Genomic DNA, 14,505 nt, shown 5'->3' with positions numbered 1-14,505 from the left:
GGTCTTATTTGTAATAAAAACCTGTTTAATTTGTGATCTGCCTCCAGACTGCTCTGTGTGCTTTCACTTTGGGCTCGAATTTCCCCCTGTACCGTGACGTTTTCAGTTATTAAAATGTTCAAAATCTGTTACAAAGTGAAAAATTAACATATTTCAAACATGGAATTGTTCTTGTGTGGATAAAAATATAATACAAACAATAATACAAATGATTATTCTGAACCAAAAGGACAAAAATAGTATAAAAACTCATTGATTCTTAAACCGGTCATTTTTGACCCACTTATAGAAGAGTGTAGGGTCCAATCACTGGAGCATCTAAGCGTTAAACATACTGAACATGTCATGCTGTGTGTGTGAGACTGTGACATGATCATGAGAAAACTGACCTGGTCTTGTTTGAAGTCACACAGAGCCTTGACGATGACGCTGTGGTTGCTCTTCTCCTCAGGGTTTCTGGGTTTCAGTCTCACGATGCTCTTTGACCTGTTGACCAGATGTTGCACCTGCCTCTTGTTTTCCATAATCTTCTCCTTTTCCCTCTGAAAATAATGATAACAAAAACTTTTATAGATCAGGAATAAAAATTACATTACTAAACTGTAACTACTAACTTATGAACAGCCACAGTTTCACTTTCTTTGAGTAATCAGTGAGATGCATAGAACTATTTTTGTAGGATTATTGTCCCTTTGCAAGTAAATGCAGTCCTGCAGAATAAACTCTTAAAGGTCCTGCTCCTAAACGACCTTGTGTGAACTTTCTTCTGGTGCCTGGGATTTAACATTTCCCTGCCTATTCTGCATAGAATATATATAATGAAAAATAAAGGTGCGTTGTCTAATCAACTTAGTTTTGCTGTACTAAAAGTCTAAAGTCTTATGATAAAGGCCTCAGAGGTCACATATGCTGCTCTGTTATTGTTGTAAGAAGCTGTCATACCTCCAGGCCTCTGAGGAGCTCCAGCAGGTTCTCCAGAGAAGTGCTCTTGTCACAGGGGTAATTCTTACGAACCGTCTCGTGTTCCTTTTGCAGAGCGCTGTATGTGTCATTTGCTTCCTTGAAGAACTATTAAAAATACATAATTCTGCATAAGCATTTGGAAAAATAGAACACATTATGAAGTATTCAGCACATGACCTCTCAGTGCGGTTCACATGCCGGCGTGGGATTTTTCTGTGTGGACTGAAGCATGTTCTAACTGTACATGCATGGGTTTTCTCCAGGTACTCCGGCTTCCTCCTACAGTCCCAAAACATGCTCAAGTAATCGGTGATTCTAAATTGTCCATAAGTTTGAATGTGAATGTGATTGTTTGTCTCTATGTGGCCCTGTGATAGACTGATGACCTGTCCAGGGTGTCCCCTGCCTTCACCCTAAGTCAGGGTTAAGCCTAAACCTAACCCTAACCCTGGGACAGACTCCAGCCCCCCATGACCCTAATGAGGATTAAACACTGTATAGATAATGGATGGATGGATAAGCATTTTGCGAACAGTCGATATTATGAACTAGTGGTACAGTCCTACTGTACTTTTGTTGCATTTTGGAGCTTTTTTTAAGTATTAGGTCACTGTGGTAGATGTTTGTACTTGTATTTTTTTCAGGTCTTGTAGGTGGTTTTCCCAAGTGGCAGAATTCACGTCAAGTAACTTCAAACGACTGCATAAGAAAAGTTAAACGTAGCACCCTGAGGAAGACTCTGTCAGTCTAAACAAATTGGTTTATCCATGTATTAATATTACTTACAATCTGTTTAGACACCACAGGATAACCTAATTTAATCAAATGAGAGGTGTCAGGAGCTGTCTGATTCAGATTGACAGGTGACTGTGACTGATTAATCACATCACGTTTCCTTGTCTTCAATTAAAGCAGTGCTTTTTTGCCCTCTTCGGAGGAGAGTGGTGAGCTATAAGTACAACACTGACATATTACTAACTTTTACAGGAGAAATGGTGAACATTTAGCAAACAGTTGCTTATTTAACACGCAGTAGACACATAGCAAAACTAGAATTTATTTTAAGTTGTGTCTGGCATTCATGGCTCCTACATATTTTCCATTTCAGAATTCCTGTCTTCACATTAAAATCATTAAAATTTTCAGGCCATATTTGACATTCGAGTACAAATACAGGATGTCTATGACATAAATGAATGCTTTTAAAATCATTAACATACATGCTGCACTCTGACTGCATATGCCATCGTGTTGCCAAATCGTTGACAGAGGTTTGTCTCCAGGTACTGTAGCTCACACCCAGTTCAACTGACACCAAACCCAGACAAGTTCAATGCACAGTGCTGTATTTAAGCTGCAATGCTAAAACAGAAAGAAAAAAAGAAGAGCAACATCTCTGCTACCTGTACTTACATTACTTTCCCTTAACATGCTGAATAAATAATATATTGTTGTTCCTCCCACTTAGAACCTCCCTCCCAAATAGAACCAAAAATGAAAACTGTTAAATAATTTGATGTTCATGGTGTCTGTGCAGTCTTATTCATTAAAACGTCTACTTTTCTGACATCTTCACTGCATAACTCGGTTCATATCAGCTTAATATTTGGCTATTTATGTTGCAATATAAATATGCAACTCAAATTAGATTTTGCTTCATATTCTTTCAAACTATTTTAGTCGCAGATGGAAGGCCTTTATAATTCTCTGTGTGTTTGTGTGTTTTATGAGTGACTGCTTTCAGATCACACACGGTCATGCTGCTTATAAACTGCATATTGAAACAGCTTTATTTTACCTGGCTGTAAGCTCCGTTCTCCTTCAGATGGACATCAATGCATTTTGTAATTTGAAGGAGCCAACTCCACTGAGTCTGTAAGGTGTCCTTGTAAGCCTGGAAAAATGCACAAATGCAAAAAATGTGAGATAATGAAACTATTGAAGGTTCTACTGGGAGTTCATCTCATATTCCTCCAAGTGATCTGATCCGTCCAAACCTCAATCTTGTCTGCAGCCGGGTGGTTGTTCTTCAGGACGTTATCCACTTTGGCTTTCAGTTTATTCAGTTCCATCTCTTTATCCTCCAGGGCACTCATCAGTTTCTGTTATATAAGAAGAGGTTTAGTAATCACAGGGGAAACAGAAAAACATCCGCATGCAGCTGAAGGAAAACCTCTGTGGCTGTGCTCTAAGTGGATAACTGACTGCAGCTGCCAAAATCTAATCTACCACAGATGATTGCTCCCTTATGAGATGCAGATTAACTTCATAAAAGACATTAGCGCCATTTAGGCTCACGGGATTGCCAAGAATGTTAATCGACTATAGTTGAAGCTCTTTAAAACTGAAATCAACACGTGGATTTCTGCAAATGAACCCAATTCTCTACCAACTCCCAGCGATTTTGTATTTTACTAACCGAATAGCTCTCCTGCTTCTTGGGGATGTACTGGTCGACGTTCTTGTCTCCCCAGTCAAACATCAGCTCCTCTTCCTCCCTGTCATTCACCCACATAATCTCTCTGGATATTTCCTGAATGAGGTACATGAGGTCTTGCAGCTGCTGGGTCCGACCGAACGACATTTGCTAGCAAGGGAGAAGAGAGTAACTTTAAATACAAGACTGGCAATTTACCAAAAAAATAGACAACACAGGCAGTGAGGAACACTTAGTTTTTTTTCACCTGTAGACTGTCCCATTCCTGTTCCAGAGCGTGAAGACTTCCTTTGTCTCCTTTCTTAGCCTAAAGGGAAGAAAATTATTGAGTTAATCACACTTAGTTTGTAAGGCACTGTCTGTATAGCATTGTGCAATTCAAGGTGTTTTACAGATAGCAAGCTGCTAAATCAGCAAAAATCAACACAAATCAAGACAGGAAAACAATTTCAGAAATACGCTTTTGAGATTTTTGTTTTTTAAATTGTGAAAGCTAATAAAAGCTAATTTAAAAATAACAGTGAAATAAAATAGCCAAAAGACAAGCAGGTATGAAATGTCTTTTTGGAGCTACTGTCTCATACTTTAGATTGCAAGTCAGAGTCTGTCAGAGTCTGTCACCTTCTGTTGAGATATCCTTTTGTTTTAAAAGGCAAACTAACTCTGATGGGGAATGATTCTATAAAAGGCTGCACACTTCAAGCTGACAGGATCGACTCCTTTGGATTGTTATGTATAAACCTGTGTTTTTGGCCACTGCACTTCAAAGTGGAAATGTCATGGTGTTGATGTGTTTTAGTAAAAGGCAGCTGTCTCTTTTTGGTTCTTTAAGCTATTTCACCTCTTGTTAAGTTGTGAAACAAGCATTTCTAAACAGAGGAGGGGTCTGCATCATCACTTATCAGGTACTTATAACACAGTCTTTAGATCCCTCCCCATATAGTTTCTCCACCATTCGTACTTCATGGTATGCAAGTTTTGGGTTGAGTTCCAGATCACATACTTTGTTGTTTTACTTTAATATGTACTACAACTACCCTTACAAAGTACGCAGTGTGTCATGCAGTATGTATACACTTGGAACATACTACTTTGTCATAATATTTCACCAGAAACTTTCAGCTGCAATGCAAAATGAGCTGTGACCTTTCTATGTGCTCACTCCAGCTTAATTTAATTTAGAAACTCGGGAGACACTGTAACATATATAAAGTAATGGTGCAGAGGATTGTGGGTCGGAAAAGTGTGCTGGCTTGATTACTACAAAATCTGACTGGATGTAGTAGAACATCCTTGTAGTTTTGGCACAATGCAGTTGGCATACTATGTATTGGAACACACTAAATATTTATCTGCCATACTGTATGCTGTGTTAGTATAGGTACTGGAACGCACCCATGGGTTCATACCAGGCCATGGGTCATGGAATAAATACCTGGGACTCCCTACCAGTCAGTTATGGACGAAAGCTGAAAAAACAGGAAAAAACATAGCGCTCCAGCTGCCTTCTACTAAAGCACTTATTGTCACTGACTGCTTATTTTGCTCTGAATGTGTCTACCAGCCTATAAAAACACCACACTGACATGTTAACAAGGTAAAAAAAAAACAAAACTGATTTTCACTGGAGGGGTCTTTAAACACCAGGATCCTCTCAATCAGGCTTATATTTCCAAAGCATTTTTAGAAACTCCAAAGCCTCTTACTTTCCTGATAAGAAATAATCTCTGATGAGCTTTCTGACAGATAGAGTCATCTCTGTATATGAGGCTCAGTTTTTTGTCAGGGCATATTACCAGACATCTGAAATTATTACCAGCTTCCAGCTACCAGACTGGTAATAGACATGTTACTGGGCCTATGTGATTAAAAATGAACTCTTTTGCTTTGTTAATACTGAAGAGTAAAGAATGAGATTTACACCATTTTTCTACCTTACAAACCTCATCTAATGAAACGTTTTTTATGAGAACTGAATTAAAATACAACAAACCAGCAGCTAAAATGACTGTGAACATTGTTTCATCCCACAGCAACAATAACGTGGCTGCTAGCCCACTGCAGACTGAACCCACCAGCTCGTCTCTGGCTCGGTCCATCTCAGGGCTCCTCTGGATGGAGGTGTGAAACCTCTGGTGGTTGGTGAGCTGCTGCTCAATGGCTGCAGGATCGTCTCCCCAGAGAGCTGTTTCAATCAGACGCTGCAATACAGAAATGTTACAGAATCAGGAGGCAGGAGCTCACAGCAAAACTGAAGTAAACACAATGGTGCTGCTAAGACCTTCTGAGACCGGAGGCAAAGCATCTCGAACAACTGCCCCACAGCTATCAGCACAGATAGTTAGTGTGAAGTGTTTTCCTAACAGATGTACACTGAATGTCACCAGCAGGTGGTGGCAGAGAAACGACTTAGGAGGGTAATTCTTTTGTGAATTTATGAACCACTTCGGTCAAACATCTCTGGAATGTATCTTTAAAAAATGATTTAGCATCAGGTTCAAAACAAAACCCTCTTATATTTTTATTAACATGACAGGCATTCAATCACCATATCCAGTGTGTCTGCAACAACACACAGCAGTAGAAGGCTTTTATCTCTAAACTCTGTTCAAGCTCTGTTTTAGCATTGACTGAAAGCTTCCTCACCTTACTGAGACTCCCATCTACATAGTACTGACATATAGACTCACACAGTGGCATTTTTGTCCTTTCATTCTGCTTCCTCTTTCATAAGCTGACACATGACCTAGCCTTTGAGTATGAATGATCCCAGTCTTTAATCTTTAAAAGAACTGCTTGTGTGAGTAGATCTTCTTGAGGCATCAAGCTACCATCTTCACATCATCCTTTTAATTATGTCTATGTTTTCACTGTTTGTATCCAGTGTTTTAATAGCATGTATCTCAGACTGTCTGATGCTAAATGAATATAAGACCGAATTAATCAATAAAAAATAATTTAAATATGATATCATACTGACAGATACTCTTAAGGAAGATTTAATGACTCACCAGGAAATCTGAAACATTGTTAAGATATTTGAAACTGAACCTAATATGTCGAAATATTGAATGAAGGAACAATGTATAATTGAAAGGTTAACAAAATGGACATCCACCACCAAAATCTAGATCATACAGATCTTTCAAACAAAGAAATAACATCAAAGCAGGGCTGGTGCGGTCACGACTTAGTCTTGATAGGTACAGACTCTACCACGTGAGCTGCCGTGGCATTTTCAAAAGAACCAAACGTTCCTTCAACCCTTTGTTTTCTGCATTGTCACACCGTCTAAAGCACTGCAAAGATTTGGGTAAATTAGCTGACCTGTTAAAAAGCTGTTTTACTGCTGAATTTCTGGATGAGACAATGAAAAAACAACCATGAAGAAATTTTACAAAATCAACAGGAGGACTTCATTTTGACCCTGATTCCTGTAAAGGAACTGAAAATATTTTGAAGCCCCTTCCTGACGCGTAAGCATAGTTATAGAGGTCAGAGTTAGGCATGTAGCTATGTGTGTGTGTGTGTGTGTGTGTGTGTGTGTGTGTGTGTGTGTGTGTGTGTGTGTGTGTGTGTGTGTGTGTGTGTGTGTGTGTGTGTGTGTGTGTGTGTGTGTGTGTGTGTGTGTGCGTGCGTATAAATGCCTTGTGCTGTCCAATCCAGGCCATAGCATCATGGAAGCTCCTTCCAGGGTCCTCCCATCCTCCAGAGCTCCCCCTGGTGCTTCTCCTCCTCTGCATGGAGCTGGTCATGGCCATGTGGGCCCCTTTCAGCCGGTCTTTACAGATCTCCAAGCTAGAGATTGAGAGGAATCAGATATACAGTTTTCATGAGTTTTCTGTGTATCATTTTGCTTGCAGATAAATTAAACAAATAGAGAATCAGAAGAGGAAGTGAGAAACAGAAAAGTCAGAGGTAGCCGTCATTACCTCCTGATTACATTGTCATTGGGCTGTCCCATTTGCCTCAGGTCCATCGCACAGTATTTCAGCTTTTCGATGGCATCCTTGGCCTTCCCCATGTAGTACTCTGTATCCCCGCTGCCCTGCAAGAAAGAAGCACAATAATCAGACAGGTGTACAAGGCTACTATCCAAAAAAAAAAAAAAACAACTGAGAATGAACCCCAACTAAAGCATGACATAGATGCAAACATCTTTTGTCCTTTACTGTTTTAGTAAATGTTGTATTTTCACTTTGTATTGCGGTGGCAAAAATGTCAAAACCCAGATAAAATCCTCTTAAGTAAAACTATGTAAGAGGACAGCTTTGTGATGTTGGAAAGGATGACATGGTTGTGACACTGGGTGTTTCACAAATGTAATTCTGCAACTGAAACATAGAGAACTCATGATACAAGTCAACAGACTAATAAATCACACACCCACAACATTCAAGCTACAGAAAAAATACTTCACAAAAGGTGCTGAACACTAAATGAGTGTGTGTTGTAAAGTAAGTGTTCACAGAGATCAGCAGATCTAGCAGAAAACATTAAAAAAAACTTTTCATGATATGCCTGGTTTCGATTACATGTTCTGACACAAACATAAAAGGCATATTCATCCAGTTACTCAGTTTACAACCACACAGCATTCCTGTCATTTTTTTCTCCATCTTTTTGCCAACAGAGCTGCAATATTTTTCTTTGGAAATAAAAAAAATGAATTGAATGAGTTCTGAATCAGACCAGTTTTTATCTGTACTGCTGGAGGAAAAGAGTTGGCAACTAGCAAGACAAAATGAAACATGACTCACAGCCTGCATGGCATAATCGGCTTTCTTCAGGTACTCGTTGCACTGGCTCTGCAGGGCCTCAGCTCTCTGGTTGATGGCACCGAAGGCCGAGCCACTGCAGGGGGCAGCAAAGTCAGCTCATCACCACAAAGATCATTTCCATTATTGTCTTCAGCAGCATTATTTGCATTAGAGGCATATCCACCAACATATCATTGTTCAGACCAGTGGTTCCCAATTTTTGTTCTGTGTGACCCTTTTAAAATGAACCAAGATCCACCTGTAACCTCCTGTGACCAGAGCTACAACCTTCAATTGATTAATTGTCCACTGTTAAATTAATCGCCAATTATTTTGACAATCAATTCTTTGGCCTTGTTATAAATATTATTATTATTATTCAATCAATGACGAAAAACCTAAATTAGCTAAAATAGCACAAGGAACTACACACAAAGGATCTCTTCTACTGTTTGATTGGGTGGGCAGGATAAACCCCGCCTCCAAAGTCACCTGCTGCACAGACCCTGCAGAGTTTCACTACTCATGAAAAATCTCACACTTGAATCAGAACAAATTAGTATTCTAACATTATCTAAGTTTGTATTTATCTTTTTTTTTGTCAGGGATCATGCAAAAACAGTAATCTCAGAAAAAAGGAGGAGATGCCAGCATTTAACCTCAAAACAGAAACCTTTGGGAAACTAATCAGCTTCTCCTGCTTTGAACTACCAGCCATCGACTTTGCCCACATATTATCTGTACCAGCCCACAGAGCAGACTAGAACTGGCCCTGATAAAACTGCACATTTCTTAGATATTTCCTTGCAAAGGGATGCAGTTATTGATAATAAAAGCCCACTGGCACAATAGATTGAGAACTTCCCAGATTTTTTTGTTTTGTTTTTAACTAAAAGTAAATTGAATTTGATGTGAAAAAAGGCAAGTAACTCTGGATTTAAACTGATTTCTGGTAAAACTTTCATTTGCCTTTGCTTAATGAGTAAATGAGGGATTCTCTTATGGACAGCGTTTCATATTGACTGATTTATTATTAATTTTGAACACAATAGAATCCTGTGCAAATGCACACACTATATTCTCATGTATTTGATATGATATATATTTATGAATATTTGTTATTTATGACATCATTTACAGGCAGCACATGTGGGGTTGTGCAATTAATGCAGGACACAATAATCTGAAATTAATCATTATGATCTACAGTAGTAACATTTACAAGAGAACATTACATTGATGCCCAGGTTTTTCAGATAAATCTGTTAAAAACTAACATCCTCTAATGAATTCCATGAAAATGGCTTCTTCCCCTTATTATGTAGCAAGAGGATCACCAACATTGTGCTGCAGCATGAACCAGTCAGAGTGACACCAATATATAAATGATCTCTGTTGGAACAACGATATATGATGGGGACACTGTTTCTGACCAGCGTCAAGCAAATCCTCGACATTTCTGACCTGCAGGTAACTTCTCAGGCAACATATGTTCTAATAACAATCTATCTAACAAAACCTACTCATATCTGCCATCAACTTATATCAACCCATATACTGGCTCAGATATTCTATCTGTATAATTTTGGTAAGTGCTAAGTAGCAAAGTCCCACCAATATATTGGTCGGCACAATCAATATTGGCCTGTCATGGATATATTTCTATCAGCACATACACTACTGTTCAAAAGTTTAAGGTCACTTACAAATGTCCTTATTTTTGAAAGAATTTTTTTTTTCAATGAAGATGACATTAAATGAATCAGAAATCCAGTCTAGACATTGTTAATTTGGTAAATGACTATTCTAGCTGGAAATGGCTGATTTTTAATGGAATATCTCCATAGGAGTACAGAGGAACATTTCCAGTAACCATCACTCCTGTGTTCTAATGCTACATTGTGTTAGCTAATGGTGTTGAAAGGCTAATTGATGATTAGAAGGCTCTTGTGCAGTTATGTTAGCACATGAATAAAAGTGTGAGTTTTCATGGAAAACATGAAATGACCTGGGTGACCCCAAACTCTGGTATGGTAGTGTACGTTATCCAATGCGTAGCAATATGAGAAGCTTTTAAACACAAACAATGCAGCAAATGATGTTTAGGATAGTTTAGAAAAGGTGTCATCTCATAGTTGGTCTAGAAAAGCAGCTCTAGCTCCATTTTATACAACACTCAGCACTGCCAGCAGCACACATAACAGAAAACACGTCACAGGTGAGCAGACGGGGGCGTGCAGTGAAGCTGCAGACCAGTTTAACAAATAGCTATAAATCTTCACATATACATCAAAAATATCAGCAAATATATCAAGATTAGATTGCTTTTTACTCTCAACAATCCGTATGTGCCCCAGCAAACTGTATCAGTTTAACTCACCAAAAACAAATGCAAGGCTTTTGTTATGAAAACCTCAACAACAGGTTTACCTTTTCTCAGTTTCGCTCTAACAGTAAACATTAGAAAGTCCGTGATTTAAAATGACTGGACCCCCAAACTACATTGTTTTCTTGACTCTTTCCAGCATCAACCTAATTATCGTACATGAAAAGCAGTCTTCATATCAAACATCTTGGCATCACCTTATTCTCTTCTCTTTCCTAAAGCGCCACAGTGGCATATTGTGGCAGGTCTGAAACTGACATGGATGTTTCTGGATGAGTATTAAGCTGTTGCAGCAGAGAGAGCTGATCAGTTCAGTGTGGACCATAAATCACATTTCTCCCCAGGGAGGCAAGTTGCTATGCACAGAAGAAGCTGATTTATAATTCCAAAAAGATGCAACACTCAGTGGCTATAAGTCATCATTAAAACATTCCTCACAGAGCAGGTTTGTTCCATTATCAGTGTGTATGACCAGTTGTGTAATTTAAGGGTCAGGTAATGGGGGCACTCCTTCAGCAAACACATTATGTATGCACGCTAGTTCAGTTCTAACTTCATTACAAAATACCTGCAGCTTGTCAGCAATTTATAAGAAGATTGGAGAGAATAATTTAATGAAGCATTGAGACATTAAACTCTAAACAAACACAGATCAGTGCAATGAAAGCTGCAGAGCAAAAGCACCCCCTCTAAACATGATCTGCAATACATGAACATGCATTTACTTGGCAAATCAAGTGTTGGAACTTTTCTGGCTTGCTGAGTGTGTTCGGGGTTTGCAGGAGGTGAAACAGACACCGAGAGGCTGGATAAATATTTGATGGACTCATGCGTCCTCCCTCCAATGAGCGCAACAAAACGCGCAACAGGTGGCAAAACACTCATAAAATAAAATTAAGACTGAATTCACACCTCATTCTGGTCATCGTCCCTCCTTCCATACCGCTGGCCATTTGGCTCATCACTCCGCTCATGGTTCCACTTCCCATGCCGCCTCCCATTCCAGTGGACTTGGAGAAAGTGTAGGTTTTGTATCCGTCCATGTAGGGATCGTATCCATTACCACCGCCGTGCACCACTTCGCTCCGTGCGTAATGGTAGCTCCCCCCGCCAGCCAGATCGCCTTTGGAGCTGACCCTCCGGCCCATGTTCAGGCCCTGCTGGGACCCGTACATGCTCATACTGACCGGGACGCGGCAGCCTCAGCCGCTCTGCTCAACTCACGATCAGCGCCGTCTCCGTCCACCTGCCTGCCCGGTCCCTCTGGGGCAGACTGCAACAGAAGGCAGGAGAGGCCTGTTTTTGGAGGCTGGCGACCACACCTCTCCGCTTCCACCCCACCTCTGTGCCAAAAAGTAGTTCACTGTGTGCCACTCCCATCCAAACTTTGCTGGAGGCAGACGTGGCAACTGTTTTACTTCAGTCTTCATGGGGACTAGTTTGACTTTCAGGAGGGGGAGGATATTTTGGAAAGCTAGTAATACTGCGTAAAGTAAGGACGTGTCGCTGACTGAGAAGGATTTTAGAAAGTGAGGGCAATTTTGAGGGAAAAAAATATTCATGACATCGCAGCTAGAGGTAGAAAATACTTTATTTTGCCAGAATAGCTGCAATATATGCAGTGATCATTCTAGATATAAAAAAATGCAATAAGATAACCACATAAAATACATTCAGCATTGAAATTATGAAAAATATGGTTTCCCAAAGAGATTTTGTTACATGTACAGTGAGCAGAATCTCTGTTACATCACAGTTGTAAGGACAGATTATGCTTCCACCTGATCAGGGGTTGTATGATTGGAAATTTCAAATAAAGCCTCCTCTAAGGTGCATCTCACTCTTTGCCTTCTCCCCAGGTCTTTTTAGGACTTTACTTTTATACACCCTTGATATCCACAGTTTTTCTGCCTCCTCCACTGCAATAAACTCACTCTCACATGCTGACTCTGCTTAAACACTTGCCTGCAGCCAATGGGTGGTGCTCACAGGAAAAACAAGTTTGACAGCTACTTTTGAGTGACAGTAACACTTATCACACATGCTCAAAATCCCCTGGTTTGTCCAAAGGACCGCTTATATCATTATTCAGACATTTCCCACTTATTTGGTTTGCTGGTGTTGAGTGTGTCTGATGCCAACCAATACAAATGTATGCACAGTTCAGATAAATGCATTTTAAATGTATTTGATCTGACCAAATGCTACATGGCTGCTTGTGTTTTGAGGGCAGACTGCATAGAAGAGATACATGTATAACGTCACCCATTGGTTTGTGGACTAATGTTTTGAAGACCAGAGTTTGGAATCCGGCCATCACTCCCTTACTCTTTTGAAACCGGAAGTATAGCATGGTGTGGATCTGGCTGAGAAAATGAGGCAAGTACTCACACTGATAGTAACCTCTCCATCACAAGGTAGCCCCACCCTAAAACATACCCTGCTTTATTATCCATTGTAATCTAACTAGGGCCATAATTCACAAAAGTAACATCATGTTATATGGAAGGAGATTTAAAACTGAGACCATAAACTCATGAGGAAAATAGTTACTGAGGTAACAGACCAAGTGAGAAGTACGTTCAATTTCTCACAGTCTTCTGTACATTCACTCTTCTTTTTACAACCAGAGGAGCTGTCCCCTATTATTTTTAGCCACACTAATAGTTCAATGAGTGAGACTTTGGTCCAAAAGGAAATATCTGAAGCACTGGATGGATTGCTGTTTGTCCAGCTAACCTGTCCAGTTTTTCCACCTGCCGAACCATTCACCTCAGCTGTGCTCTGTGTTTAGCACTAATTAGCAAATGTATGTTGGTAAACCTGTACTAAACATGAGCATGCTAGTGTTGCTACTATGTCTGTGTTAGCATCCTGATGCATTTTACATTTACCAAAGTGCTTCTGCTGCCAGGTACAGCCTCACAGAGGGGTCAGCATGTCTGCGGACTCATCTTCTTTTCACCTTTCGTCACAGAGATTTTGATCATGAGACTGCAGTCTGTTTTATTTATCACAAATGTTTCCCAGAAAAGAACAACTTAGCAAAGAAGAGAAAGAAAGAGCAGACTTCATAAATGGAATGCCAACAAATGAGGATATCCACTCGAGTCAAGACCGATCATGTCTCACACTTTACAAGCATGCAGAAGCAGCTCAGGCCGGTGTGTCCTCCTGCCTTTTGTCGTTACACACTTCACAAGCATAAGTACAGATAGTAAATAACAGCAGAAAGAAAGCGCAAATGTCTGAACTCAGACTCTGCACTTTGAGGACAGTCTCCTTACACCCTCCTGACTCTACAGCTACTGAGGAATGTAGCATGTGTGTGTTTGTAAGTGTGTGGGATTGTGAGTATGTGCATAAAGAAAGTGCTAGAGACAGAGGAGGGAACAGCATATTATGGTGTGTTTGCTGTGTTGATTTATTGCAAACAGTTGTTTTCCATTAGCTCAAGTCTAATTGCAGACTTGCAGTGGATGAGTGAGAGTAGAGGCGTTTTGGGGGGACAACGATGAATGCAGCTCGTCTTGTAACTCTCAGAGCTTCTTATGGTTCTGTGAATGATTCATAAAGGTAATAAACTGCTCTAACATTTTCTCAGAGGAAAAAAAAAATCGTCTCACCTTACCATCATGTTATTCCCTTTGGCAAATGACATTTAAGAGCACACCTTAGCCTGCACACAAACTCACACAGCCTACTTCTTGCCAGAACAGCATTCCAGCGCTGGCCTTCCTTTTTCTTTAAAGCTACACTGAGCACTAATTTGAAGCTCTGAAAGTTCTAGTGGGACTTAGAATGACAAACTATTGAACTTCAACTCTGAATCTGCATGAGCATGTTTTGTGACTAACAGTGCCTCAGGGACAATAATAAATTTAGATAAAACACGAATAAGACTGGAATTGGAACATCTACTGTGTGCATATGTGTGTCTTTTTAGGGCGTGTATCCGA

At 39.9% G+C, this 14,505-nt stretch overlaps 1 protein-coding gene across 2 annotated transcripts in view; it reads right to left on the bottom strand.

Annotated features, from left to right (window-relative positions):
- Window positions 1–11,826, bottom strand: part of LOC111569875 (desmoplakin) — a 36,439-nt gene extending 24,613 nt beyond the window's left edge. For both annotated transcript variants that reach the window (XM_023272296.3, XM_023272297.3), the window contains exons 1-11: window positions 11,459–11,826; window positions 8,161–8,254; window positions 7,333–7,448; window positions 7,048–7,198; window positions 5,476–5,601; window positions 3,648–3,707; window positions 3,383–3,550; window positions 2,961–3,065; window positions 2,762–2,857; window positions 943–1,068; window positions 390–542 (exon numbers count right to left, since the gene is read on the bottom strand). In XM_023272296.3, coding sequence (XP_023128064.2) covers window positions 390–542; window positions 943–1,068; window positions 2,762–2,857; window positions 2,961–3,065; window positions 3,383–3,550; window positions 3,648–3,707; window positions 5,476–5,601; window positions 7,048–7,198; window positions 7,333–7,448; window positions 8,161–8,254; window positions 11,459–11,727 — 1,464 coding nt within the window. In that variant the 5' untranslated portion in view covers window positions 11,728–11,826. The remainder of the gene's footprint in view (window positions 1–389; window positions 543–942; window positions 1,069–2,761; window positions 2,858–2,960; window positions 3,066–3,382; window positions 3,551–3,647; window positions 3,708–5,475; window positions 5,602–7,047; window positions 7,199–7,332; window positions 7,449–8,160; window positions 8,255–11,458) is intronic.
- Window positions 11,827–14,505: the final 2,679 nt, after the last annotated feature.

This window comes from Amphiprion ocellaris, chromosome 2, assembly GCF_022539595.1.
Source record: "Amphiprion ocellaris isolate individual 3 ecotype Okinawa chromosome 2, ASM2253959v1, whole genome shotgun sequence".
Classification (NCBI taxonomy): Eukaryota; Metazoa; Chordata; class Actinopteri; family Pomacentridae; genus Amphiprion; species Amphiprion ocellaris.
Note: the sequence above shows the minus strand (reverse complement) of the source record. Positions and strands in the feature narration are given on the sequence as shown.